Genomic DNA, 27,716 nt, shown 5'->3' with positions numbered 1-27,716 from the left:
TAGTGCCTACAGCATTTACATAGATATGGAAGCAGTTAGCCATATAAAGGTACTAATTCAATTGCACAGGGCTAAAACCATCCAGTTTCCATCACTTGGAAGGCAAATCATGTGTCTGAAAATCATTCAATGCCCTGTAAGCAAAGGGGAAGAAGTTTGATACAGCCTATACTAGCATGAAAGGAAGCAAGCCTAAAGAAAAAATTCCTCCCCTACAAGCCCCTAACATTGTACATCAATTCCCTATGAATTACTCTTAATTTCAATTTGACTCCACAAAAAGATCCTGCAGATTCATAATGGATTTCCATTTGGAAGCCAGAAGACAGCTTTAAAAAGCCCTGGGTCAAACAAAAAAGGCAAATCTAAAAGATACAACTACATTTAAAAGAGACAAGTATAAAGAGAAGGTGACTGATCTGGTCTTTGTGTGAGGACACATTTACATAGAAAAGTATCAATTGGTATTACCAACCTGCAGCCTTCCTCCACCTGGAGTCCCTGCATAAAGACATCCCAAACCACAGACAGCAGAAGCACGGAAAACTAAGTATCTTTAAACCCACTAACTTTTAGAAGTGCATTCCTAGCAAGTAAGAGATGTAAAGCACCCTTTAGATGGTGCAAGGCTGGAACTCTACTTGTTGTCAAGCAGCTGTTCTTGCAGGCCACTTAGACCAAACCATTGGCTGTGGCTTGGTACAGGGTTTTTCCAGCACTGGGATGCAGTAGAACAGAGTCAGAGGGTTGAGCTTGCCTGTCTTCTACACCTAAACAAGTGCTGTAAACATCAAGTTTCATCAGCTGGTGAAGGAATTTGATATTTGAAACTCCTGGTGCATTTAAAATAAGTTCTTTAGCTTAACAGCTCTGTATCAGGCCACAGTCAGCAACCCAGTTCAAGCAGAACAATAGTTCCAAGGCCAAATAACTACATATGCAAGGGTGCTCTGACCAGATATTAACTCCTGCTGTAGCTCCACTTTTCAGAAGGAAACATTGTGATCAAACCCCAGCCCTAGGATATCAAGAAGAATGGAAACCTGAAGCAGCAGGTGAGGGAACAAGGAGTTCCCAAAGGGGAGATATACTGAAGTGATCCAGGGAGTCTTTGGGTCAGTTACTCCTGGCCAGATACAGCCTGCTCTGTGTCTGAGCACTGAGACTTTGTCTTCTCCCACTGGCAGATGGCATTGGCATATTGCACCACAAGCTTATCCATCCACGTAAGAGGCTCTGGAAAGAGTACAGACCCCTCAAAAAAGCCCAGGTGACCTCCATGAAGGGGCAGCACATGCATGACATTTTCCCGTTTCTCTGTAAAACAAGAACCACAAAGATGAAAAAAGTTAGTATTTTAGAGCTGAGAACTAAACTATCTTCAGTTGTGACAATCACCTCTATCCTTGCCATAGTAACTGAAGCAAGGAAAATCTTGCAGAGCAATCAGAAACACTGGCAAAGGCTCTGGCTATTTTGAAGTCACAGAACAGGTCAGTCCACAGGAACCAATTTTAGCCCATCTTAGAAGGCTGCCCAACAAAGGCTACTGCTTGAGTCTCAATGGCAATACAAGTCACAGGTCACATTCATGAAATGCTCCATCTCTAACTCATGTGTATTGAAACAGAGACTGTCAGTTTAATGCTCAACAGCACCAAAGCTCTGGCAGTACATTAGTCACTTGGTTCTATCAGTAGAAGAGAAAAAAATGCTTTCTTCAGCCTGAGTCTACTGGGAAATAACTTAACCATGCACCTTCCACCTTGTTGGTGGTTCCTCCACAGTTGCTCAAGACTATCACCAACAAGCCACCTTTCTATTAGTTTCCAGTGAGTAGACAGACATGATGAAGCATTTTCTGTTATTAAATGTAGCCTGAATACAGCCCTCTGGTTATCAACCCAAAACAGCAGAAGGTCCCTGGGAGGAATGCTCAAAAGCTCTTTCTGCTCAAAGTTACCCTTGCTGATTCCAGTCACTGGTGATTTAGAAGAGCTTAGTGTATCTTTTCAGGATTACACATGTAAGAAAGCAAGGCAAGCTGCTTTGTAATCATGGCTCTTTAAGTAACAAGGAAGGTGAAGGTACACAAGTACATACTGCTGGAACTGCTTCAGCTTACCTGAAAGAGCTCTTGGAATTGATAGAAGACTCTCATGCACCAGAGGGTCATCAGCAGCATTAACCAACAGGAGAGGAACATAGATCTGCACAAGGAAACACAGCAGAAATAGTAAGGGATTGTATTTGAATTTCATTTTAACTGCAAAAAAAAAAAAAACTGTTCAACTTGAGTTTACTCAGGTCTCTTATTTCAGGTTTGTTCTGCACTTGGACTTAAGACTGGTAGCTTTTCACCAATGAAGCTGCTGCTCTGCAACAGTTTTTCAGTTTAACTATATGAAAACAAATAGAATATAACAGTAGATTCAGATCCCTACTTCCAAAACTCAGATACCTACAGTCTTTACTCTGCATTATTTTGCATACTAGACAGCTACTGCCAGCTGTTACTGAAGCTCAAACTTAAACATCAGAAAACTCCCTTGGAATCTCCCTATCCTCTGGTTCTGCAAATGGAGGGAGAATAAATCTTCCATCTTTAACTTTGCAGCACTTCAGTCTGCTATTTACCTTTCACGTAGTATCACAGGCATCTCCCCAAAATATCTAGAAAGTCATTCCCCCTTGAAACTGTGGCTGTATGGTACCACTTGCTTCCCACTTTACACACATATGCTCAGCTGAATGTCTGGCTTTATGTAGACTGCTTGGGTGCTTCTACCCATTGAGGTTTTAAGTTCCTAAAAGCTCAGAGCATTTAATGTCAGTATGAAAGGTAAGAATTGAAATTGTACTCCAAAATACTGGAAAGTGTTTAGGAATCAGCAGTACAGAAACCACTGGCCATTTCCCCTCCAGCAGGGAAATTAAAGCACAATAATCTCAACTGCAAGAGCTTACTCTGTGCAAGTATGGTAGGCAGCTTTCTTCTTCATAGTACTCCTTCAGGGAACTGTAGCCATGGAACTTCCTGAAATGGAGACACTGCAGTTATGTTCATTGTAGCCATTTGATTTCCAAAAAAATTCTTACTCCCAAATGAATGATACAGGCACAGAACAGTTCTGATGCCTGGATTTTTAGACCAAATATTCTGTCTGGTTTCCCTGCAAAATCCATCTTTGGCAGCACATACCTTCAGGCTTTGCATGCTTACTCAAGCACTGCAATAGTAGTATTTGTATTTGTTCTGTAGATAGCAAGTTAAACATGCCAGCTGGAGCATAGTGGCCTTCAGGGCTTTAAAAAGTATCCTTCCTCACTTATTAGTGATTCATACATATGGAAGTTATCTTGTCATCTTCACCTGAAAGCCTTTCCAGATGTAAAAACACAACAGTTTATGAATCTTAAAAAATGGACAAGTACAGGCCACTCTGAATTCACTGTGGTTCCAGTTATTCACTACAGCCTAGATCTCTAGCCTTCTCTCTAAAGAGAAGCTTTTAGTGCCAAGTTTTGTTCAGTAACACACAGAAGACTCCCATCAGGACAGCTACAGGCACGTAAGAACACCACTTGAGAAGGAAGGTACCTTCAGAGAGCTACAAAGAATCAGAGTCTTCTTCCATACCTCATGACGCTATCATCAATCTGCATGAGGGATGTTGCTGTGTAGAGTTTGCTCAGATCTGCATCTGACAGGTTCTGTGGCTTCTTCATATTGTTATCTCCAAAAAGAACTTGCCTGAAAGCAATATGAAGACAGACATCCAGGTACCATAAAGAGGGCAAAGTCATGATCAGTTCAAGGGAAAAATGAGTTTGCCAAATCAGACAAGGTAACAGGGGGCTCTGTAGCCATGTAACTTTCCTGGGAACAAATAGATCTTATTTGTCTACCTGCCTTTGCAACAGAAAGTAACAGAAGCCCTAACAGCTGCTTTAGAGCAAATATGCTTTCCTATTGTACTAAAACAGCCTTAGGGACCTCTAAAAGCTTCTTCCAGAACGGGCAGTGCTAAAAGGTGCTTGGAACACAGGCCTCGTGCTAGGGGGAGGGTCCTTTGGCTTCTGACCAAACTTGTGGGTGGCTGAAGTCTTGGGCATAGCACCTCCTTCACCATCTGGTACTAAAGTTTCCCCAACACAGAGATTAGATGAGTTCATCCTTCAGAAGTTACTTGGGGCATTACCTTAGCAGAAAGCTATTTACTATGGACACTTGTCATAATTAGTTATTGCCCTCAGGAGAGGATGTGTTTTTACCAGAACAAACCACTCCCTTAACAAGTAGAACAAAGGCCACAAGCTAGTAAGCAGGGTTTTACTCCTTGTAGAAACAGCTGCAGAGCAGAACAGGAAGGAGACTAGGTTTGGGGAGCTGCCCTAAAGCAGAGAAGATTTATTACAGAAGAGAGTATTTAGCTCATTCAACAGTTTCACCCTTTAAGCCAGCACTGAATTTTTCTGCATTATGACTAAGCACCATCTAGTGCAGGGGGATTATGTACTGTCACATGTTAAGCTTGGTCAGGTTGTCTACTTTCCAATCTGGACCAAGTTACATGGATCACCCTACATGACAAACAGTCTCCCTAACTCCTTCTGCAAATGTTTCATATTGCACAGGACTGTCAGGAATTAACTGGGAGTTTGCAAGTGACATTAATCAGAATGGGTCATAAGTAGCTGTTTTTCCTTCTCTTGATTGGCATCTTTGAGCATGCATAGATGAGGTACTTACATATTCATTGCCCAAGAAGGGGCTAGAGAATTTTTGATAGAGGAAACTGAACAAGCCACCTGTTAACACACTCCTGGGGTATACAAGAGCCACAGATCACAACAGTAGCACAGGGATACTAAGAATATAGCTGCACTCTAAGAGCAACACTGAATACTCTGCTAGCTAAATGCTCTTTCTAGAATAAGAAGCTAGAAGCTAGATCTAAGGTTTTACTGCTTATTTGATAAGCAGCAGCCCCATGCAGCAGATCCTCACCTTGATGATTAGGTATGCAGCAGAACAAGAGGCTCCTTGAATAAGGAATTCCTTGGCTAGAAGTGAAACAGATGCTGAATACTCCACTTTGAAGTTTAATTATATTTTTCTGTGCTCATTTTGTTTACTCATTAAGCAAGTCTCCTTGGAAGACAAAAACCACCAAAGCTTGCTTTCTTCTGACAGGATCACCAAGCCTTATTTGTATATTGTAATGCATATGAATGAAATCGGGATGAATTCCCCTTAATTAGTTCATTTAAAGACCTTTGAGCAAGGAATGTGTGCATAACTTTTCTGTAAATTGATTCTAAAGGGCTAAGAGATGACAAACTCAGAACAGCAACTAAGCCAACCACCACAATCAGTACAAGTGATCAACTACGGTACCTGTGAGAAAGGATGATCTTTTTCATGTTGTCTGCCATGAGGAAGTTATAAAATCTTCTACATTGATCCCACTGCATGAAGGTTTCCAGGGCCCTAAAAAAGTGCACAACTAAAGCAATTAAAGATCTTGAAAAGAATCACAGTAATATCATAAGATCTTGGCAGCCTAGAGCTACATAAACAATCTCCAGGTTTTCCCTGCTGCAGCTTAACCTCTTCCAGGAAGTGGCCTCCACTTTAACGAAGAGTGGTAATAGCAGAATACACATCTGCAGCCTCATTTTGCACAACACAATTACATGCTCTGTTGATCAAAACAGATAAGAGTCATCAATCAAGATCTGCAACACTGACAAGAGGATTTTAGTATCCTCTGTGTAGATTGAATCTAGCTTTCCTAATTGGACTATCAAGCAAAGGACTAAAATTTAAGCCTGTTGTTGAACGAAGTGTTGTCAGTTGTTTGAGTTAACCTCACAGAATAAAATTGGTGCAGATGTTTTCAGTGTTTACAGACTGTCAGCTTCACTGGCAGGAGCTAAGAGTAAGTTCTAGCTGCAGCTGCAAGTGGTATCTGATTTGAAGCAGAATAGCACTTCACAGCTTATCGGTTGTTAAAACAGAATTAAAGTCATCCAGACTCCTGTGAGCTCTGCCAGATACAAGTACTTCTTTGCTATACAGGGTCATGGCCAGGTTATAGCTTTACTCTCAACAAGGTTTGCTGTTACTGAGGAAACATCCTATCATTTACCAGACAACCCAAGAATGCTGGGAGCAGAACTGCAGCTACTGAACCACTCCAGCTTCACTTCTCAGTGCAAGTTAATATTTAAATAGTAGATTTAACATGACTTCCCAACCCACAACCTGCAAGCTGCCTAGCAGAACATTGAATATAGTTTCTTGTAGTAGGCCATGCCAGAACATAGATTTAAGATTTTACCAGACTACCTACTACCTTTCTAGTGGGGGAGAAGGAATGAAGCTGAGAGAAGATGCACATTTTTTCCCCCCCCACAAAACACTTTCCTGGCAAACCTTAAGTAATTTCTAGATGATTGAAGTTAAGGTTAGACTTTTCCACCAGAGCTTCTAATAGCAAGACTACAGAATACTGGAAAAAATGCAGCTTCTTGTATTTTAAAGCAGACTGCACAGGTTTTCAAACTTGGGAAGCTTCCCCACAGCCTGCAGCTACAGTGAAGATGCATTCCACAAGACCAAGCAGCAGAACCAAGCCTGTGCAGGCAGAGATTAAGGAACAGAGACCTGTCCCCCATTTAGCCTCAGGGACTAAATTCCCCAAACTGCATGTTAACTGATTAAGCCAAAAGTTCCATAGGCTGCTGGCAGATTCTTGTATTGCTGCCACTTTACATCTGTATATGGGATACAGGTTTAATGCCCTGGAAGGGTTTTCATATTTCATTCTGTGCTTCATCTTGCCCATCAACACTTTTTTCCTTTGTTTCCTAAAAGTATTTGGTGGAACAGTTGTACGAGCTATCATAAAAAGAAATTTGAGCTCTAAGCTACATGGTCATGTCCACCAGGGTAGCCTACAATCATGCAGCCCAGAAGTAAGAGGACAGACATTCTAATTTATCAGTCAGTCTAGAAAGAATAAGGCTTATCCATTCTATACAGTGGTGCTTTGTACCTCCCCTTCTATAAGGAAGGGCATAAAGCCCTCCCCTGCACCCCAGAAACACAGGTCAGCTATTTGGCTGATTACCACTGAGAAGCTGCAGTTGAGATTAGGTAAAGAGACTGAGATCTGAAACGCCTTCTCATCAAATGCACAGTAATGCACAGGAGGTGCTTTGTGACTGCTAGTAGATGTTTACCCAGCAGATGGAGTAAAGAGCTCAATAATGAGTTCACTGGCTTCTGATGTTGAACAAACTCCAGAAAAGCAGCTCCCAGCAACACTGCAGAGAAATCCAAGTCCCATACTGCTAACCAGGGTGTCCCTATGCTGTCAATTTATCAGCACATCGTGACATTAAAGTAATCAGGGAGCAGCATGACTCACATAAAACCAAAACTACAATATTGCATAACTACAGAAGACAAATCAAATGGACAAAGATCAAGTACAATTCTTGTAAACCCTGTCTGATGGCTGCAAAAACAGTTTTGGGGTCTGGTTTCAAAAGGAGACTTGTACTCCATGTCAGAACCCCAGAACAATTTAACATATCACTTGGGGGAGGAAAATAGACTGTTCTGAGTTCACCTCATTAAAAAAACTGAGCAGTGCTTTAAAGATCTAGCATTAGCCAAGTTACTTTAGCAACAGTAAGATTTGAGCTGAAGTGTCAAAATGGACCAGGCACTTTGGAATATTACTGAATTGCATATGAAGTTCCAGTCACATCTTAAAGCTTTAGAAAAGCTTCTGTCTTACCCGTAAGAGCTTACTCATAAGAGGACTCTTTAGACTGAAGAAACTTGTTGCTTTCTAGCTATTATATATTAATACATGCTTCAGTCATCTCTAAACATTGCATAGGCAGAGCACATTAATAGGAAAAGCTAGTAGCACCAGGCTGAGGGAAAATTTCACAGCTAACCTCCTGTAGAGCTGCCAGTTTCACCATCTTTACCTTCCTGTAAGGCCCTGGCCCAGTGCTCTGGCCTCAATAGGCTTTCAGCTTACAAATATCCAGTGCTTGGAAATGCAGTGAAGCTGTTGTGTCAGCTGAACTCCAGTAGTTGCCCATATGGGCAGTAAAAGCTGGAAGCATTAGCTTGGTTACTGTTTTAATCTTCATTAAACTGTGCATGCATGGAAAGTTATTACACAGTTAAGCAGCCAGTACAAGCAGCAGTGCCATAGCCAGATCCTGTCAAGTACATTGAGGTATTAGCACTAGGTGGAGCTGTGAAAGCTCTTCTGAAGTGCTCTAGACTTGGTTTCCAAGATTAACAGCTTATGCAGCTTTAGGGCTATAAATCTTCTCCCCACCCTCCAAATTTCAGGTCCACAGCACTATTGCAAAAGTCTCTCCATCCACTTGTGAGCCCACAGCACCGCCTTTGCACTACAGAAACAATCAAAGAGGAGCACTGAGTGTTAGCATGAGCTCTGTATCTCTTTCCAGTCTCCTCAGCTGTGAGCTGCCAAATGAGACTGCACACTGAACACAGAAAAGCCCCAGCATGAGCCTAGGGATAGTTCTCAGACCAGTGAGACAGTGCAGGATATTGCTTTTCCAAAGGGGCATCAGCTCAGCGGTTTTTCATGCTACCAAACCTGCCAGGTTTGCTGCACCAGGACTGCATGAGTCCTCTTAGAGCACCAGAGAAATCCTACCCTGGCAGAAAGTTGTGTCAAATCACACATGCAGAAAAGCAGCTGACAGCATTTGCCTGCTCAGAAGTATTTCTTATTGATAGAGAGCTTTTGCACTGCTGAATCAAAGCTTTAGCTGCTCATGCTGCAAGGTGGCATCCTGCAGTTGACTCTTCTGTTCCTTCTCTGGCATACAGCTTTTCCCCCCAGCACATACTCCAAAGCCTTCCCCCTCCTCTGCCTCCACCAGAAGTGATCCTAGAGCTAAGAACCTCTAAGCTTACCTCAGTGCACTGTATCCTTGGCACACACTGACACAGCACAGGACTCTCTCCTGGTTGGCCTGGGACTCTCCAAGGTACTTGCACACAATGTTTCCACCCAGGCTGAAGCCTACTACAACCATCTGGGTCTGAGGATAGGTCTTCTTGATGTAATTGACCATGGCACCAAATTCCCAGGTACAACCTGAAATTAAGAATAATGTCAAGAATCATATTCTAACAGCCCTAGATCCACACCTCAAGCTTCATTGTGTTTTAAGCTTCACCTTCCTACCATTTTTGACTTAAATATTCTCAAAGCTTTAAGATCCAATTTGCACACGTTAATGAACCTCCTTAGGGTCTTGTGGACCTTAGCTGGTGCCTGCTTCTGACAGTGCTAAAGAGCTGAAATTCCCTGCTTAAAATCAGGAGCAGTCAGTTTGACAGAACAAACTCTTCCTCCCTAAAGGGCTTTGCAAAGCAGAGTTGAGTGACTCTGGGCTTGGCATTGCTACTTACTGGACATAATATATCACTTTCCTGAGGCAGTCAGGCAATTCTGAATACAAGTGAGGGTTCCTGAATGCCACTTGCTCTTTGCCAAGGACCCTTACATCCACATGGGTCAGAGGGCAGTAGAAACAGCTCGTCTGTCAGTGCTCAGTGGGATGTTAGAGTGACTAGACAGCTACTCTCCAGAATAAGATGGGTAGGATGCAGCTACGATTCTTTATCTCCTACACAAATACCCCACCAAAATCTGCTCAGACTGTTGCCTAGCACTCCATTTGGCAGAGTCACTTAAGGAAAGTTATTTACTAGCTTACTTAAAGGAAGTGCTAGGCATTCCTTGCTCTTTCCAAAAGGGTTATAAAAGAGTCAGGCACATCTTCAGAGCTGTCCTGCAAAATAATACCTAGAGGATCCAAAGCAAAGACCTTAAGTTAATGGAGACTCTGCCAGCAGCTCATGCAAACTTCCAGAAGTCTAGACTAGACTTCTGGCATTTAACATTAACAAGAGAAAGGTTAAGAACACCATGTGGATTTCAAAACTGAGTGGACAAGGCTGTAACAGACTCATATTGTCTGTGATAATTGTCTTCCCCACCCGTTATTACCTGTTTCAGCTCTTATCACTGAAGAATTTAGACATGAGCACTATTTTTGGTGTCAGCCTAGAATCATGCACCAAAGGCTTCAAAGAGCAATTAGTGACTTTGAGGTTGTATTCACAGGCTTAAGACATCATTTTTGGAACAAGGCTCTCGATCTAATCGCAAGAAAGGCAGATTCTTTAAGGTAGTCAAATTTGGTTCCCAAGACAAAGGCCTAGAGCCACAGACAATCTAGAACTTCATGACGAACCGAGGCACTCTGCATGCCTGGAGTGTTTCCCTATTCACAAGGGGTTCGTAACTAAAGCAAGTAACAAAGCATTACTGGCTACTTGCCTACCAGACCTACCATCTCAAAGCATAATACATTTCTACAGCAATTCAACTGCTAGAGATAAACACTCAGTTGCTAAACTCTTAACAATAAGTATCTTCATTATCTGTTCCAAGACAGAAACCTAAAGGCAGTCTGCTCAACTCAGACCCCTGACACAATGTACTTTCATGCTTGCAATAGAAAGGCACAGAAGGGCTCAAAAGAATGCAGGAACAAGTAGGTCAGGACTTGGGCAGCAAGGTCACTTTCTGCTGAGATTCTTACATACTAGAAAAGCAGGTAATAACTAGTGGCACTCAACATGGCACTGAGCTAGCACGGTTCAGGATAACTTAGTTTTTATTCTTATTGTCCAGGTTAAAAAAGGAAAAGCACTTTATATTCAAGGTGAAAAATCAAAATCACAGCAGTTAAACACTACTACTGCAGTATGACAGTGAAGCTACAGAATTGCTGCCTTCCTTTTTTACATCCAAGGACAACTCTGTCTTCATGTGTTCTTCCCAGGATGGCACCTTCTGGTTAGCCTAGCATCATCTCCTCCCATATTCTGCTTTTTACCTAGCCTCATAAGCAGTATTTATCCTACAGAGCTGGAAGAATCATCATCTTGATGAGGATATGAAAGATAAGAGCTGGAAGAAGTAATGAGGAAAACTGGATCCCACTATGAGGCTCTTTCCCTTCTCATATGTAACTTTTAACTTCACTTATTGAACAATATAACATGAACAGACTTTCACCTGTTATATCCATGTCAGCAAGCCCTAGAAACACAAAACTGAAAGCCATCAGTTGCCATAAAGTGCCTACCGTATGTGAACATTCGTGGAGAAGTCAGCTCAATATTTGGTAGGGCTCCCAGATGATTTAGAACAGCACATCTGTAACCATTTTTTTGCGCATAGTCAACAAAAGTGCGGATATACTGCTTTTCACTGTGGTTGGCAATCCCAGGGCAGATTACCATTGTGACATCCTCTGCAAGCAGAAAGAGGGGAGGATAAGTAAATGTCGCTTCATGCAAATGCAGTGATTCAGGAGCTTTTATTTCAGATCCATGGGAAACCACCTACCACAAAACTAAAGTCCTGCTATGCTGCCAAAGTAGTCTGATACGGGATAAGAGACTAACAGCTATAGTGCTAGAGATGTTGAAGTGTAACTCACATTACAAGAGATGGACAGAATTTAAAAGCTGCTCAAATAGTTTTACAGGCATTGCCTGGAAGCAAGACAATTCTTCCATATTGTTCTTCAAACAAGATTTGACATTACACATGGTCTGCTTCTGACAGTCTACTGTGACTATAAGTTTTAGAACCTGCTTCTCATTCAAAATGAGACTAAGCTACTTTTTTCCCCTCACTTTTCCGCATTTCTGTGACAATTCTTAATGATAAGCTTCGCTAAATGCAGAAACAGTGTCGTTCTGTTCTGCTTCATAGCTTTATTATGTTTGATCTGACAGTTTCATAGTTTGCCCCCCGCCCCCCCCACAAGCTATTCTAAGCACAGTAAATCAAATTCAGGATCACTAAACAGACTTCCAGCCTGCACACTCTTTGGGCTTCATTTACTAGCAGCCCTAGCTATGGTGAATTTTTGCCTCATTAGAAAAGCACTGTTCAGAATTGCTTCAGTAATGCAGATAACACTAACTGTTACTATGCAACACTACCACAAGGATCTCAACTCTCACATGATTTAAAAAAAGAACTTGGCCTTTTCTGAAGGCCAAACTAGAGTCATAAGCTTACCATTAAATCAGCTACCGCAAAGATAAACTGTACTTCTGAAGTCAAGTCACGGTAACTGTTTTAAGTGCTGTTCTTACTACTACTAACAGCTGTCACCCACTCTGAAAATACATACCCAATGAACTGAGGAATCATCAAGCTTTTTTACTTTTTAAGTAGAATTTTCCAAGTTTGGACTCTCACTCCCTGTGTACATAGTTTGATTTCATGCAGATCTTGAAACAGCTCCTATGATCATACTGTGAATAAAGACTAGCAAAAATCTGTCTTTAAGGGGGAGGTAAAGTTCTGCTCTTTTTCTAAACACATCAAGGCTATGAAGAACCCCATATTACTAGTGTTAGTTCTATGACCCCAGATTTAGCAGGTAAAGGACACATCAAATGCAAGTCCTGCCAACTTTTTTTTTTGCCAGACTCACTTGCGGCACAAGATATGAAACATCTTCCTGTCCAACCCCTCCACCCTTGCCACCTAAGGTTTATTAGTCCAGCAGGGCTTCCCCTAATGTCTGCGATAGTCTTGCAGCCTCCACTTGTGGGTTAGCAGTTCCCTTCCCATCTCCAAAACTAATATCTACCCTTTTCTGATAAATCAAGCAGCACTGTCCTTGCCCATCTCCTCTCCCTGAAAAAAAGTCAAGTCTTGCAGGCAGATGTAGCAGGTTCAACTGACCTCCAATGCAGTGCTCAGACTGGGGCTCAAAGAGATCAAAAGTGGCTGTTGCTCCATCTGGCATCGTGAGGTACTTCCGAAGTCCATATGGATGCGGTGATCTCACTCTCCCCATCTTCCCGTAAAGGGCAGTCTGGATATGTCCACTCTTTCCCCAGATCAGGGGTGGAATGTATCTGAAAGAGGCAGCAATTTAATTGTGCATCCCCGTGACACTACCAAGCATTTAGGAACAGTTACACAACCCTGTAACAGGATTCCCCCACCATTACCACTTTGTAAGAACAGTTTCTTTTTTTATTTTATGTCTGAATTGGCAGCACTGATTTCTACAGTATCATCAAAGAGATGGCACAGATAAGCTCTCAAAGCAGAGAAATCAGGATGGACAACAAAGAAAGGCTAAAGTTCAGGAATTCCTGTATAATGAAGTGTTACATGCACAAACACTTCTCACAGAAAAGCAAAATGTCTTGTATCTTGAGACTAGGACCACATGTTGCTAGCCAACCAGACTGACCTTCAAAACTTGTCAGATGCTATAAATCTCTTTTAATTGAAATATTGAAGCCTGCTGGGTTGAACTACATAGAAACTTGTATAAGCACTTGACTACATAAGTCAGTGGCAGAAACTGTATGGGATTCAAACCAAGTCTTACAAAACTAAGAAGAGCCGCTAGTTAGGACTGTTTGTGTAACTATCTCTCAGTTAAGCGAGTAGTATGGTACAGAACAATTTTGCTTTTCAAGCATAGAGAGTAAAGCAGAGAGCTGGAAGAGATCCTGCAAAATTTGGTCCGCTGAACAGCACCCTCCTTTCAAACCAAAGAGGGAGACTCCACTAGTTATATTTGTCAAGGACATATCAATGCCAGGTCACAAAGCAGACTCTCTTCCCTTTAGGACAGAGCCAGGGGGAATACAACTGTTATCTGGAAGGTGTTAAGAGCTTGGTTATATTTTGTTAGTGCAAGCACATGTGCCAAAAGGTTTAACAGAAGGCTTGCTTCTGCCCAGCTGCTGGTGGGGCTGTCACCTGGCCACTTTGAGACTGACTAAACAAATGACCTAAAAAAAGACAGTTACATCAGCTGTCAACACCAAAGCAAGAATGATTCATTATTTAGGAGAAAGAGCCCTAGAGGACATGCTTCCAATTAAGGAGCTGTGTTCTCTACTACATGGAGCATGTTATCCACAGCAAGCTGAGGGCTGCTGACACTACCTTGGAACCCAAGAGGTTTGCACCTCCCTCCTCTTTTTTAGGGCTTTCTGACATTATTTCCTTTTATTACTACAGACCATATGAAACAGATTGTTCCTGTTTTCCCTGTTTATTGGAAAAATAGGCAATTTGGAGCTTATCAGATTTACTATTTAAGCCTATAACCCACTTGAACATTGCTGGACAGGAATCTTGCCTTTCTGCTCTGACACTGTCCACACATCAGACCTTCTTCCTCATGTCAGCACAACACACCATCTCTAACTTGCTGTCCTCACATATTCCTTAAAAAAAAAAAAAAAAAAAAAAAAAAAAAAAAAAAAAAAAGACTTTCTATAAGGCAGAAAGTGCCAATGCTTGCTAGGACAGCAGTTCTAGGCAGGTGAGGGCAAAGCTAGACCAAAGCCTTTACACATATGGGTATATTTATGTTACCACAAGACCAAAGGGCAGATCCTATAAGAAGAGGACATCTTGCATTAAAAAAAGTTCCATCTCAAGCATGATACTACTATTTTAACATTAACTTTCAATCCCTTGTATCTCCAAAATGTAGGTAGTGAGAGATTCTCAAACTAACAGTTGGGGCCTGGAGGTGCTTTTTTAGACCAGTGAAGTGTTACAAGGCTTTATAAGTTAGAGATTTTGCAATTTGTTCTAAGACATCTTCCCTTAATTAGCTGGAGACAAGCATGTCTGCCTACTAGGCACACCATGGGGGAACAAGGGACAAAGAGGGTGAAAATGATTCCCTCAGACTGCCCTCAAAAGATTAAAGTTACCTGATGAACTGATCTTTGTTACCTTATACCATCCTACAAAGCTAAACAGAACATGCTGTTTCATTGACTTCTTCCACAACAGAAAGGATTTAAAAGTCAGGAATCCCTATGACTCCACCCATAAGAGACAGAGGCTGCCTATGGATTTCAAATGCCCACTGGACAGCTGGGATCATGCAAAGCTCTGAACAAGGGTGCATTTGCTACTTTCTCCCTTCAGAGTTCACAAGCTAGTTTGAGCACCCTAAGAAAGAAAAATGCTCAGCTTAAATGACTGGAGTCAGCTTAAAGGACAAGCATTCACTCAGCACAAAAATTTTAGACGAGTGTTCAAAGGTCATGAGTATCCAGCATGAGTAATGTACCTAAGACAGCACTGATGCAGAGATTTATGATTCCCACACAAATCAAGGTTTGCTTTTGCAGTTTGTCCTTGCAGTTATCAAGCTCCAAAATACTTCAGTCTAATTTCAAAGTAAAGTTTGATACAATTAAATCATTTCATTCTATTTTGGCAAGTTGGTCACACCAGTGGAAGATGATCACAAAACTTCAGTTCAAAACTACCTGACACATGCTGCAAGTAACAAAAAACCTACCAACAACAGTATTACCAGGGCTATGTTATTGATTGTTCTTTAAAAAAAAAATAAAGAAAAAAAACACACAGAAATGGCATTATCTTAGCTGTAGTTACTTTGAAAACTTTGACCCTGAGAGAAGTCTGTTCTTCAGAAGGTCAACAGCTTATCTAGGAATGCAGCAACCTCCTGATATCAAGTTTCAGGATAGCAGAAAGCAAAAGAATTTGTTTCTCTAGAAATAAGGAACAGTATCAGGTGTAACTAAACTTCTAGTTCATACACAGCATGCTTAAGCAGGCCATTTGAAGGTTATCCTTTGGGACACACATTACTGACAAAGAACACATGGCTAAGGAGGCAGGAGCCACTTCTGCTTCATGTTATAATCCAGAATCTCAGATCCTCAAGCATCATATTTTTCAAGCAACACAATATTGTAAATCAGAATCCATACCAGTGATCATTAACAAACAAAGCAGCAACTGCTCTGCCCTCAACTTTCTTCTTATGATCCAGAGATCAGAACTAAGCCAAAGCTCATCCAGGTCAGTTAGACTGTTTCAGCAGTTCCACCAATTTAATCACATAAAGAGGCTTAAACTGCCCATTTTATTCCTAAAAATAGGTATTAGATTATGATGACAAACATTAATCATAAATTCTAGCTTTGCTTCAAGAATTTCAGCAAGTAGACAAAAATAAAACCAAGCACTTACAGCCCATAGCAAAGACTTAAAGGTTATTCAAACAGATACCAAGATACAGATAATTTTATGCTAAGTCTGCACAATATTTAGTTTAATAGTAATAAAACAGTGTCTCTGTAGCAAAACACCACAGTAAACACCGTCTTTAGCTGATAGTAAAATTCACTTTACCACGATTTCCTACAATTATACCAGGATTGAGTGCCATGATCCATCTGTTAGAAATCACTCATGGCAAGACTATCAAAGACAGATCTGCATGTTGTTAAAACAGCATTAATAAACAGTGTCTCTACCTCTCAGTTGAGAGGAGTTCACTAGAACTTCCAGGACCAAGTACTAAGCTCTGTAGTGCAAGACTATGGGACTGCAGAGGACAAGAAGCATATTTTTAAGCCAGCACTTGTGGCCTTTCAGCTTGCTTCTACTAACGCCACACAAAGGTATGAAACAAAACAGAAAAAGTCTTCCATAATAAAGTTGGATGCCACATTAGTGGCCAAAAAGCTAGCCAAGAATTATAAAAGAGCTTCCGCCCTGTAAAAGCATACATCATAAAAGCTACTTTTCTTCACTTATGTCATACTCCATGAAAAACTAGTCTTGGAGATATTTTGGACTCAACCCAGCTGACAAACTTAAGTATTCAGTTACTTCGGTGCTGATAGCTATGGTTTTAGCACAGATTGTTTTGCAATAAAGGCACCATTCCTGGCAAGGAGCTGAAAAAAGATGCTCCCCTTAAACAAAACAACCTGTAGGCAGAAGGGCATGTATCCAGCCTCTTTCCCTCTCTCAAGGTAAGCTCTAAGAAAATAAGCTGGGTGTGACACATGGAAAATGAGTCAAACACGATACAGCCCAGACTCTTAAAGGCAAGCAGTTGAGGCATATTCAAACATTACCCTTCAGATTTTATGCAAAGGGTCACTACAGTCAGGTTTAACCAGCTGTTTTAAACAAGTGGCCCTTCACTTACAAAATGAGGTAGCTTCCCTTAGGCACTGAGCTTAAACAAAAACCAAAAAGTATTCAAGGACATGACAGCCACTTCTTCAGCTTTTCTACAAAGCCTCCTAGAAGGCTAAACACTTTTAATAGAAGAGGCTCCCACTGAGCCTACCCCAGGGTGACAGGTTTCACTGAGTGGAGAGGATTCCCAGCTACTCTGCAATAGCCATTAAGGATTCCAGGAGCTAGAGAAGGGAGCTGAGCAGCCAGGTAGATGGCAGAGAGCAGTCAACCTCCAGCTCAAAAGGCACCTCTGGGCCCACACAAGCAGGGGGGACACGAAGTACTAGCACAGAGACATCCAAGTACTGATAGGTGGAAGATCTAAGGCGAGACTGTTGTACTGGCTACCAAAACAGTGGTTTCTGCAGGGGGAAAAGGCTTCAGTCTACTCTGCATAGAGGCCTGTAACTGAACTTACCAAAAATGTTTCCCCTGTTTTGATTAGTCAGAATACCTGGCATCTCTGACCAAATGCCAGATATCAGAGGGCCAGCCCTGTAACTTTATCTGCTCCATGTATTTTGGTAACTAATTCTGTGACTGAAGGTGGAGAGAACAAGTGTGGGACTGCCAGATACTTAATATGGCAACTGACTTGTGACATTATGCAGGTAGAGCTCAGATGACTTGTCAGAAACAGCTAAGTGAATTCACACTCAGTTATACTGATACACTCACAAATGCTGATCTTTTAGTCCTACATGTTCAATTTTAGCTATAACACCCAATCTCACATCTTGATAGGTGATAATTCATAACAGTCCATGAGAACAAGAATTTCCAGGTGTTCAAATGTTGCCCTGAATTTAGGTTAAGGAACAATCCCAACAGATGCTTGTAGATTATGTTTTAGTGGGAAGACAGATTATGATTTCAGAGCACGTACATCACCCAGTATAAGACTTTAGAAAAGCAACAGCTGTATAAGCAGCTCAAAGCACATGAAAACTGTGCTATTTTTATTAGCAAGCATCAGCATTCAGTTCCTCAAACATCTGAAGTGGAAGTCCAGCAACAGGCTTGTATTTCAAGCTTTATTTCATTTCATCTGAGATTAACACTTTAAACATCAACTCTTACATCATCTTAACGTGCTACTGTACATTGGATAAAAAAGCAGGAGCCTAGAATTTGCCAAAGTCAGCAGACATGCTGAAAACTGCCTGCATGATAATAGGTGATTTTTACAAACAAATCTAAAGGTATTTTAGAAGAAGCTAAAAAACAAACAAACAGCTTGATACTAAGAAGCTAGATTTAATCTCAGTCAAAAGAGCTCATCTTAAAAGCCAGAATTCAATTCCTCCTCCACGAATGTAGAATGCAGTTTTTATGCACCCGCTCAGCTGGAATGCCAGATGTGATACAGGACAGCACACGCAACAGCCAAAATTTGAAGCAACTTCAAGAGCTTTTGTTCCTTTTTCAAATGCTATGGGGAAATAGGTACAGTAGTTAAATTTGTTTCTATGGGAAACAGCACAGTGTCAGAGCTATTTAAGAGTGCAGAGTCCTTAGTTAAGCTACCTCCTACCCAGTTGAGGTGGCTTTTATATAGGAGAATGTCCATAACATCTCTAACCTTCAGTGCTTACAAAGTGTTTTAGTCAAAACAGTGGCTGGTTATTACAGCACATTGTCCTTGCTGGTGAGAGCTGCAGAATGCAAGAGTGCTACCAATGACACAGCTGAACACACAGAAAGGACCTGAACATCATAAGACTGCTTCCCTCCCCAAGGTCAGGGCTCCAACTTAGAGCAAGCTGCTATTTTTCTACCTCTTAAGATGTTCATGTGCCAAAGGCTCAAAATACTGTACTTTGTTTTATTCTACCCAGCATAAAGCTCTAAGGAGTTGGTAGGAATCAAGCACTTGATCATTAGGTGGAGAAGATGACTATTAAAGAGATTGAAGTCAGCTTTTCTGACTGCTTTTCTCCTCACATCTACAGGAAAGTGACACTTAAGAGTATTCCTGTACAAGGCAGCCTAGTTATCTGTACAAGTTACTGTACAAACAAAGGATAAGCAGGATCAAGGCTGGATCTTTGACGGCATTTTCAAAGAGGCTCAGCAATCACTTGCTTCAGCCTTTGCAGAGCTTGCCTTTACTAAGGATAACCACACAGGAGGCAACAATAGCTGTTTTCAGAAGAGTCATAAGCATCAGGTTAAAGAAAAGCAAGGATACATACACTTGACAGAATAAATCGGGAGTAGGCAAAAACAGTAGCCCAGCACAGTAAATACTGGTCAAAATTATTTTGGAGTCAAAGGGACTAATGCTGTATTTCTATAGGAACAGGAGAACGATAGCAGGCATTCTGTACCAGGAGGGAAGACAGGAAAAGGAGACAGCTGCAGACAGTGGCTAGGTAGGAGTGTTCACAAACACCAACCATCATGTGGACCGCTAAGCTTCCAAGCATTTCTTTAAACAAACAAAAAAGGACCGATTATTCTAATTTACCTGGTAAGCCCAAGAACCACGCAGATAGTTGTAGAAGGAAAATAAAGATGTAAAAACATGAACTCTAGGCAGGCAGATTCTCTTGCTCATCAAGTTTTGATTAAATAACTGTTCTAAATTTCTTAGAGAATTGTTAAAAGCAGTGCTAGCATTTAGAAGTACAAGTTATCTGGCACACAGTCATCTCAGTTTTATTACCCCAAGTTCTTTAGCTTTGTTCATTGAGATGAGTTCGCTATTTATTCAATAAATCCACAGGTAAGAAGGGCTTAATAGGGAAAGTGAATAACAAGAAATAGTTTACTCATGAATATAGGGGGAAGGAGCAGGTCTAGCTCAACTGAAATAGACACCAGAAAGCTAGAGGAAATTCAATAATTTCTATACCTCAATCTGCTTGAAAAGCCTTTGCTCCCTCTTGATGTATGCAAGTAAAATTGCAACTTAAAGGCTGATAGAAAATTATGAACCAGGTCTTAGACACCATTTTAGGTCATTTTTAATAGCTGCACAGGTAAACAGCTTCAGTCATTTCTGCTCTCTTCCTGTCACCCTAGCTTCTCAGCATTATGCTACTGCTAAGGGTGACCAGATTCTTCCCCTTTCTCCCTTGATAATAAGGGAACTGAACAGATCAGGTCTGAAAAACAGTTCACAGCTGCAGAGGAATCAGTAGGAGATCTCACAAACCCAGGACAGATATGACAGGAAGGATTGCTGGGCTACTTATTTCGTATTCATGCTTGAGTTTGAAAAAGAGCCGCTTAATCAGCTTTCCTAACACTCAGAACAATTAGGAAGTAATTAAAGCCTTATAAGATATTTCAGTGGCATATGGCACAAGCTGTCTCCAGCTAATGAGCCCTGCAAACTATTCCATGCATAATTGCAGAAATTTAGATACACTTGTTCCTACTAGGCATGAGAATCACCTGGAAGCTAAAAGGCAATTTCTTTGATTTCTTTAATCTCTATTTAAAATATCTGTGATACTTCAAGAGGACAGCAAAGTCATACAAATCATATTAGAACAAAGCTATCTCTTCTGCAAACACTTTCAAGACATCACAGTAATTATATTTTGCTCTCCAGGTAATAAGATTTAGCAATTACCTATTGACACATTTTATTCTAGCTATTTTCTTCAGTTGTGTTTGTTTCCTGTAGTCACTGAAGCTTTCAATTAGTGTTCTGCCCATGTGTTGGAAATTGCTGCTAGTTTTCAAACAAGCCTGAACCATGACTTGATCATGACAGAGCAGTCAGCCCAGGACTGCACACTAACACCACCACTACAGTTCTCCAAGCAGTTCTCTTCTGCAGCTGGTACATGTGTTGTAGTTTTCAGACTTTAAGTAGCTTTTCTCCTCAACTGTGTGAAAATCCAAAATATGACTCTATTATAGCAATGCCAAGAGTCTAACCCCCTAAGAACAGAGATGAAACTTAAGTAAACTAAGTCAGAGTCTGTACTAAAGTAGATCCATCTAGTCTCCCAGAGTAATCCGAGATCAATGTCTTCAAAAGTGTAAACCAGTTAAGCTTCATGCCTGTTTGTTCACTGACTAGGGACATATGAACTGGGATACCAGCACTGAGGTGACAAGTAGCTAAGATACCAAGTAACTGGAACCCCCTCAGGCTTTTTTTTTTTTTTAGGGAAGGAACTGCTTTACAGTTAAGGCACTATCTATAGTTTAGATCCAATTTCAATGCTCAGTTTCAACACAGACTTATATTACCACCATACTGTTTATCAGGTAGCATTCTCTGAAAGGTGCTTTAAAAGGAATAATGCTTTGCTCTTTCTAGTTGTTTAGAAACACAATGGTCTAAAATTTAGATTTATATAACCAAAGCACCTAACATAGCACTGCTAAAAGCCTCCCATCTTCACCAGAAGAACTAGTATTAAATCAGTTCATTTTTTTAAATATTTGAGATCCAAAAGGAAGCTTTACTTGATAGCACCCAGAGCTACTAGATAATTGACTTCTTTAGGGCTTTCAAACACAACTTACAAGCTTAAGGTGATTGCAAGAGAAATACTGTAAGAGTCCTCTAAAAACCACATTTAATTGAAATAAATGCTTCATACTATTAGGGAAACTGAAGGGCAGCTACCTTGATTCTGGAGGACCAGGCAGCAGTGGACACAGTGGATCTTAAGGTTGACTTAATAGGAAATTTAAGGTTTTTTTTTCCTTTTTCTTTTCTTACAGCTGGCCAGAATATGATGACTTTAAGCTATCTGTGAAATCTATTATCAGATCAAGCATATTATTGCTAGTCTAATAAATTAGGCACTTCAAAAAAAAGTACTTAAAACTAATAGCTATCCCCAGGTTCATTAGCAATATGTGAAGTCTGTGCTTCCTATGAGCCCCAGTTGATTTCTTCCCAACTGGAAGAGGGGATGTGACCAAGGGCAAGTGCTGATTGCATTTCTCCTTCCCTCCTTTCTACAGATAGATAGTGCTGGGGAATACAGTCCACTAACACCAGCACACAGATCCTAATAACTCAGAGCAAACTCCCAACAGACAGGTACAGTTTACCATGCACCCATGCAGTCCTGCACAAGGCTTGATCCTATCTAATCAGGTACCTGTGACACTACCAATAAGACAGCTAAGTATATTGGTCTAGAATATCTTCAATTCCTCAAAAGAATATTGCACCATTCATCTGCACCCAAGTTTAAGAAACACAGTAGGCAGAAGGACAGTTAAGTGCAGCTCTTCTCCCCACAAGGCAACAGGCTAGAGACACTACTTACTCTTTGGTCAGAAGCGGGCAGGATTTCAGCAGAAAGCGGGAGAGAGCAGAGTCCTGGTAGAAGAGCTCCGGAGGGGCAGTTGGGCTCTTTAAGTTCAGGCAGCGAACAATAACATACAGAACCGCAGCAACTGCAGCCAGCTTCACCCCATCAAATACTGCTGGCAGCTCGGGGGTCTCCAACATTGCACTCATCTTGAACCTGAAGATTAAAAATATAAAACCTTTTGCAATAGGCTGAGTATCAACATCAATCGCCATGTTAAACAAAAATGATGCTAACCACAAACGGTCTCTTAACAGAAATCATAACATCAGATACCAACAACTTTGAAAAAGAGTGTATTTTATATTGTTTTAAAGACCCTGACTGCCACAAGAAATTAAAAGTGGATTACTAGCTGTGCAGATTTATTCCTAACCACCACAGAACTAAAATTGCAGCAGTGCCTCAGGTGTCAAACCCTACAGCCTGCAGGCCAGTCAATCCTTGCCAGGATCCCAAATATCTAAGAAACAGAGGATGAGTGAAAAGCTGAGGTAACATCACCAGCTTTGGATACATTTCTTCCCAGATGTAGAAGCCAAGCTCCAAAGGGGAAACTTGAATTAGTGTGTTATTTCCTCAGTAGGACTTCTGCAATTCAACAAGAATATCCATACTAACTTCTGCAGTTACTTAAGGCAGTCACTAGTATATTTTAATTAACAATCATTCTGTAGCTAAAGAACTAATATTAAAATCCAACACTTTGAGGGCTTCAGGAAAAGAAATACGATGACACAAAACAAACATCCTTCCACTTTGAAAGCAATTTCATCAACTGACTCAGTTTCTTTTGAGCCAACGGATAGCTCAAATAACTAGCTACTATTATCCCAGAGATAATTTCTCTCTGCTGAAGGGGCAGGTTTTCCCCTTCATCTTAGCCCTTCCACCACTTGGATAACCCAAATAAGATAGTAATGGACAAAGTCTCACCAGTGTCACTTTCCTCAAGCTAGAAGTAACTGCGAAGTCTCCGTAGATTCAGCTTTTGCTGTCTGGCTCCACGTGTCAGCCAAGGCACCCTGGGAGTGAGAAAAGAGAGAGAAATCGATTAATATTGATAAAGCTGCAGCTCTATTGGAAGATAAACACAAATTTATGCAGAGGTCCTATCACAGGCATTCTAATTGATTTATGCATCTAGTCATAGCTTCTTCTATGCTTTGGTGCACTTGTATCATAAGCCTCTTGCTTCCAAATGAGATCAGTTGCTTTTATCATATTAGTTTTCTCAGAGAGAACAGACAGATCTCATCATGAGAAAGGTAATATAGAAAGCAGTTACAGGAAGTGGTGCAACTTCAGAGGAGGTTGCTGCAAACTGCCAGAGCAGCCAGGCTGCCCAAGCGGGGCTATGGACCTCACAGACATATGGTCACCATCTTAGCAAGAGATTAAAATTGTCCCCAGTTAGAAAAGTCTCTTGGCATCTGAGAGACTAGGTGATGGGCTCCTGCTCTCTCAATTTTGGAATATCTGTGCTGTTACTGCAGTGCTAAATCAAACTGAAAGAAGTTTCCTGTTACTTTCACACAGGATTAATAAGGAAGTGTCACTTTTACAGATAGAAACCAAGCAGACACTGTTTACAAGCTTCTACACTTACATCAAGAAGGTATAATATATCACACCTCAAGATGAGAGCCACCAGGAGGCTCAGATACAGCCACTTATTTAGCACTTGTGCACATATTCTAAGGCTTGTTACAAAAATTTGACAGTGCCAATGAAAGGGATAGAGCTTTAGGCTCGTAACTAAGATGCAAGATATTCATGATTAGCACTTCTGATTCCCAACAGGCACAATAAACTCATGTGGAATCACAGGGTGCAGGGAACAAACTTCAGAACTTTCTGCTCCTCTGATAGTAGCCATCTCCAACTCACAAAATAAGGTTGTGAGAGGCCACACAAAAGCCTCAGTCTTCTGCCAAGCAGAATGAGGAAGCCTCCGAGGTCCTGCCTGTTCTCAGTTACACCAAAACCCCTTGTTAGAAAACAAGCCTGACACCACATATTGATTAACAGCATGCTGGAAGGCAACACATTGGTGCTGCCACAGCTGCTTGCATTGTAGAACAGAGGTGAAGAAATGAGAGACATTTAACACTGGACATTTCTGAAGCTTTTATTTGCCAATTCTGACCTTCACAGAAGGGAAGAGTGAAACAATAGAAGCATACATTTATAATTCTAATCAAGAGATTAGATCACCTTAGATCAGAGTTCTAATAATATATTACTCTAATGTTATTTCATTTTGACACTTAGAATTGCTTTACCAACATTACAACCAAATGAGTAGAAGCCAAGAAACAAGCTATAAAGTTTGACTTCAGGGAAGGTGCCAGCAGAAGAGTACATTAAGTTCCTGAACAGCCAGTGACTAAAGGACAATCAGGTGCTTTCCCAGATAAAATTGTCATCTTTCCTCTGCTGTTTAATTTAGAAACATAACAAGTAACATTTATATCAGCATCTGCAACACCTTCATCAGCTAGATTTTAAGTTGCTTCCTGTTCTACAGCTATCATATTATCGATGAAAGTTTTAAAAATAACACTTGGCATGATCAGTTATTAACATTTTCTCCTAGCAACACAACATAACTAATCTAAACTAAGTTTTGCCTCTGAGTCTTCTCCCCACTAGTCTTCATATTACAAACACAACACCTTGTGTCACTTCTATACCTAGATTTTATCCAGCATTTCTGTAGGTAGAACAAATCCATCCTGGCCTGGAGTTCCTTAGAGAACATTCAAGCAGGATTACCCTTTTGACACCCCTAAACTAGCCTTCTTTCTTTTCAATGTAGTCAAGAGAGTTGACTTCTTAAACAAATTCTTAAACAAATCAAGGTACACCTCACATATACCAAGGGTTTATGCATTTGTTAACACCTTTGGAACAGTCTCTGTACATAAACATGAAGATGGCTCTGCTGCACTTGCATATTCGCTTGTCAAGTATTTGTGGTCGTTAATAAAGTGGTGGATCTGTTAAATTTTAAAGAACAGTGCCCCACACTTCCAGCTGTGACACTTCATGTACTTCCTGGAATGGCTGCCTGACATTTCTGAGTACTTAAGCAGAATTCTCTCAGCCACAACAGATTTGCAGCAGCTGAGCCAGAGTACTGAGCTCTGAAAATTTAAAGGTTTAACATACTAAAATGGATTTGAGAGCTCTGCCTCTAATCACTTAAGACAAATGCCTCCCCTTTTTCAAGCATGGATGAGGTCACCTTCCTTCTCTGTTTTGCTAAATCCTTTTCGCATTGACCTAATAAACTGCAGGGTTTACAAAAAGGGGACGGATAGCTGCAGTGTCGAGCTAGTCAAATTTTAATCTGGAATCTCCTAAATGGGTCAGTATTAATATGAACAAGCAGAGAATTGCTCTTTATGTACAGAACACTGACTCACTTTGAGCAAGCTAGATGAAGGTAGCAAGGGATGTTTCAATGTACTTAATTCTGTTCGTGACTGAAGGCTAACTTCAAACTTAACCTGCAAAACAAGTGCCAGATTTAGGAAGTCTTTTCATTCCTTTAATCTCAGGATAGAGCTGAATTCCTCAAGAAACCCTTCCAATACAAACACAAATCTTAGTGAAGGCGTTTTAAAGGTCTAGTGTATATTAAGTGGAGACATTATGGACAAATCTGAAACTGGTAGAGTTGCAGGTGTCCTGGGGAGAAAAGGCCCTTCTAGGGACAGAAGTCACTCACTCCCATTGCTCCATGGGGCAGCTTCATGGCTTTACCTTATGAAGGATTAAGTGCAGATTCAGGATGGGTGGAAGAACTATAGTGCTAAGAGCAAAGACATTAAAGAAAAAAATCACTTATCCTTAAATCCCCTAGTCCTTCCCTCAGGCTTTTTAAACTAGTAACTGAAAGCCTGGTAGGCTCAGTTTAACATTAGAAATGCTTTGGGCTAAAACAAAGTTGCAGCTCTATGATACAGAAGTACCTACAGACAAGAGTAAGGGCAGCCTCATTAAGGGGGTGATGGGGCTCTACTAATAAGCTACATATATTCATTTACATTCACTGAAAAAAATCCTGAAGGAATCCCATTTCCAAGAAGGGCAGTGGCATGCAAAAGTCTTCTAGATACCATCTAATCAGAGTTAATGTTCTAGCTTGCCAGTGATTTCAGAGTTGAGCTAGAACACGAAAACGTGAAGTACTTGGAAATCTAATTTCCTACCCACTTACAACTTCCAACAAGAATCATAAAGCCCTCTCTTCCCCCAGAAGAGCACAAGGCTGTTTCTAGACAAGATTATGCAGACAGACTTTGTTAATTAACTTAGACCTTTGGACTGATTTAGTTTCTTACCTGCACAGGGAAGAAAACTCTGAAAGCAAACCTGCTAGATAGAGGGAAGCAAAAGACTATTCTAAGAAGTTGTGAACAGATGAATTCAATCCAGAATTAAGGTATTTGGGCATGGGGGAGAAGGGTTGTGGGGGAGAAGGGTTGTTTAAGGGAAGTAAGAGGAAAAAGTTTAGAGATCATCCAAATGAAAATACATTTAGGGAATATATCCCACTAGAAAAGACCCAAAAGCAATTTGTCTTTGCAGGACAGACCTCCAGGCTAAGATTTTGTGGCTTGTGTGACCTCAGACTGCCCTTGGTGTTTCACATGAGCAAATAAATCCAAAAGGAATAATGAAAACTTGCAGCTTAATTGGACTGCCCAGGATCTTGTCTTCTGCCAGCACGCCATGTAAAGAGGCTTTTTCATTTTTACTGAGAAGTGTTAAGCCTAAATTGCTGTTTTAACTACCAAGCTCCCCCCAAAATTACACAGATACAAGTATTTTAGGGCTATGCCACTACAAGCTCCATAGTTTTAGGCTCAAAAAGCTTCATCTGGAAATCTGCAAGAAAGTACAATCCCCTTCAGAGTCATCAAGAGTCTGGCAAAGTGACTAGAGTTTCATCATCTGATATCTGATAATTTTTATCCCCAAATAACAGGGCGCAGTGACATGTCCTATCACAAAGATGACAAAATATTATTTGGATAGCACACAGAACTCACAGGTTTAAGCTCTCCTCTGCCCAGTGCCAAAGCCAGCAGCCAGGCCAGAATGTGACTGGCTGGCAAGCAGCAGGTACTGTTTACACCACATTCCAACAAGAATTTCTTGGCTAGGGCCTTCCACTGAAATCTGACCTTTTCACAGATACAATACTTGGTTCATGTACTAAGTTTAGGGGTACCCTGAG

At 40.9% G+C, this 27,716-nt stretch overlaps 1 protein-coding gene across 1 annotated transcript; it reads right to left on the bottom strand.

Moving 5' to 3' along the window:
* Nucleotides 1-368: 368 nt before the first annotated feature.
* ABHD2 (abhydrolase domain containing 2, acylglycerol lipase) lies at nucleotides 369-22,635 on the bottom strand. The gene is made up of 9 exons (XM_010219517.2): nucleotides 22,421-22,635; nucleotides 12,858-13,033; nucleotides 11,236-11,403; nucleotides 8,987-9,170; nucleotides 5,402-5,494; nucleotides 3,641-3,754; nucleotides 2,968-3,037; nucleotides 2,126-2,210; nucleotides 369-1,317 (listed from the first exon to the last, which is right to left on the bottom strand). The coding sequence occupies exons 1-9, from the start codon at nucleotides 22,612-22,614 to the stop codon at nucleotides 1,121-1,123; spliced, it is 1,281 nt and encodes a 426-aa protein (XP_010217819.2). The 5' UTR covers nucleotides 22,615-22,635; the 3' UTR covers nucleotides 369-1,120.
* Nucleotides 22,636-27,716: the final 5,081 nt, after the last annotated feature.

Source organism: Tinamus guttatus, unplaced genomic scaffold, assembly GCF_059628265.1.
Source record: "Tinamus guttatus ecotype Peru unplaced genomic scaffold, ASM5962826v1 Tinamus_guttatus_pri_ptg000004l, whole genome shotgun sequence".
Taxonomy (NCBI): Eukaryota; Metazoa; Chordata; class Aves; order Tinamiformes; family Tinamidae; genus Tinamus; species Tinamus guttatus.
This window is presented reverse-complemented; position numbering and strand designations above follow the sequence as displayed.

Excerpts from the sequence above, each read along its gene's own strand:
- ABHD2 (XM_010219517.2), bottom strand. The coding sequence starts at position 22,614 with ATGAGTGCAATGTTGGAGACCCCCGAGCTGCCAGCAGTATTTGATGGG. Across the intron at positions 3,038-3,640 it reads ATTGATGATAGCGTCATGAG|GAAGTTCCATGGCTACAGTT; the intron begins GTATGGAAGAAG and ends TCTCCATTTCAG. Across the intron at positions 2,211-2,967 it reads GCCTACCATACTTGCACAGA|ATCTATGTTCCTCTCCTGTT; the intron begins GTAAGCTCTTGC and ends TTCCTTGTGCAG.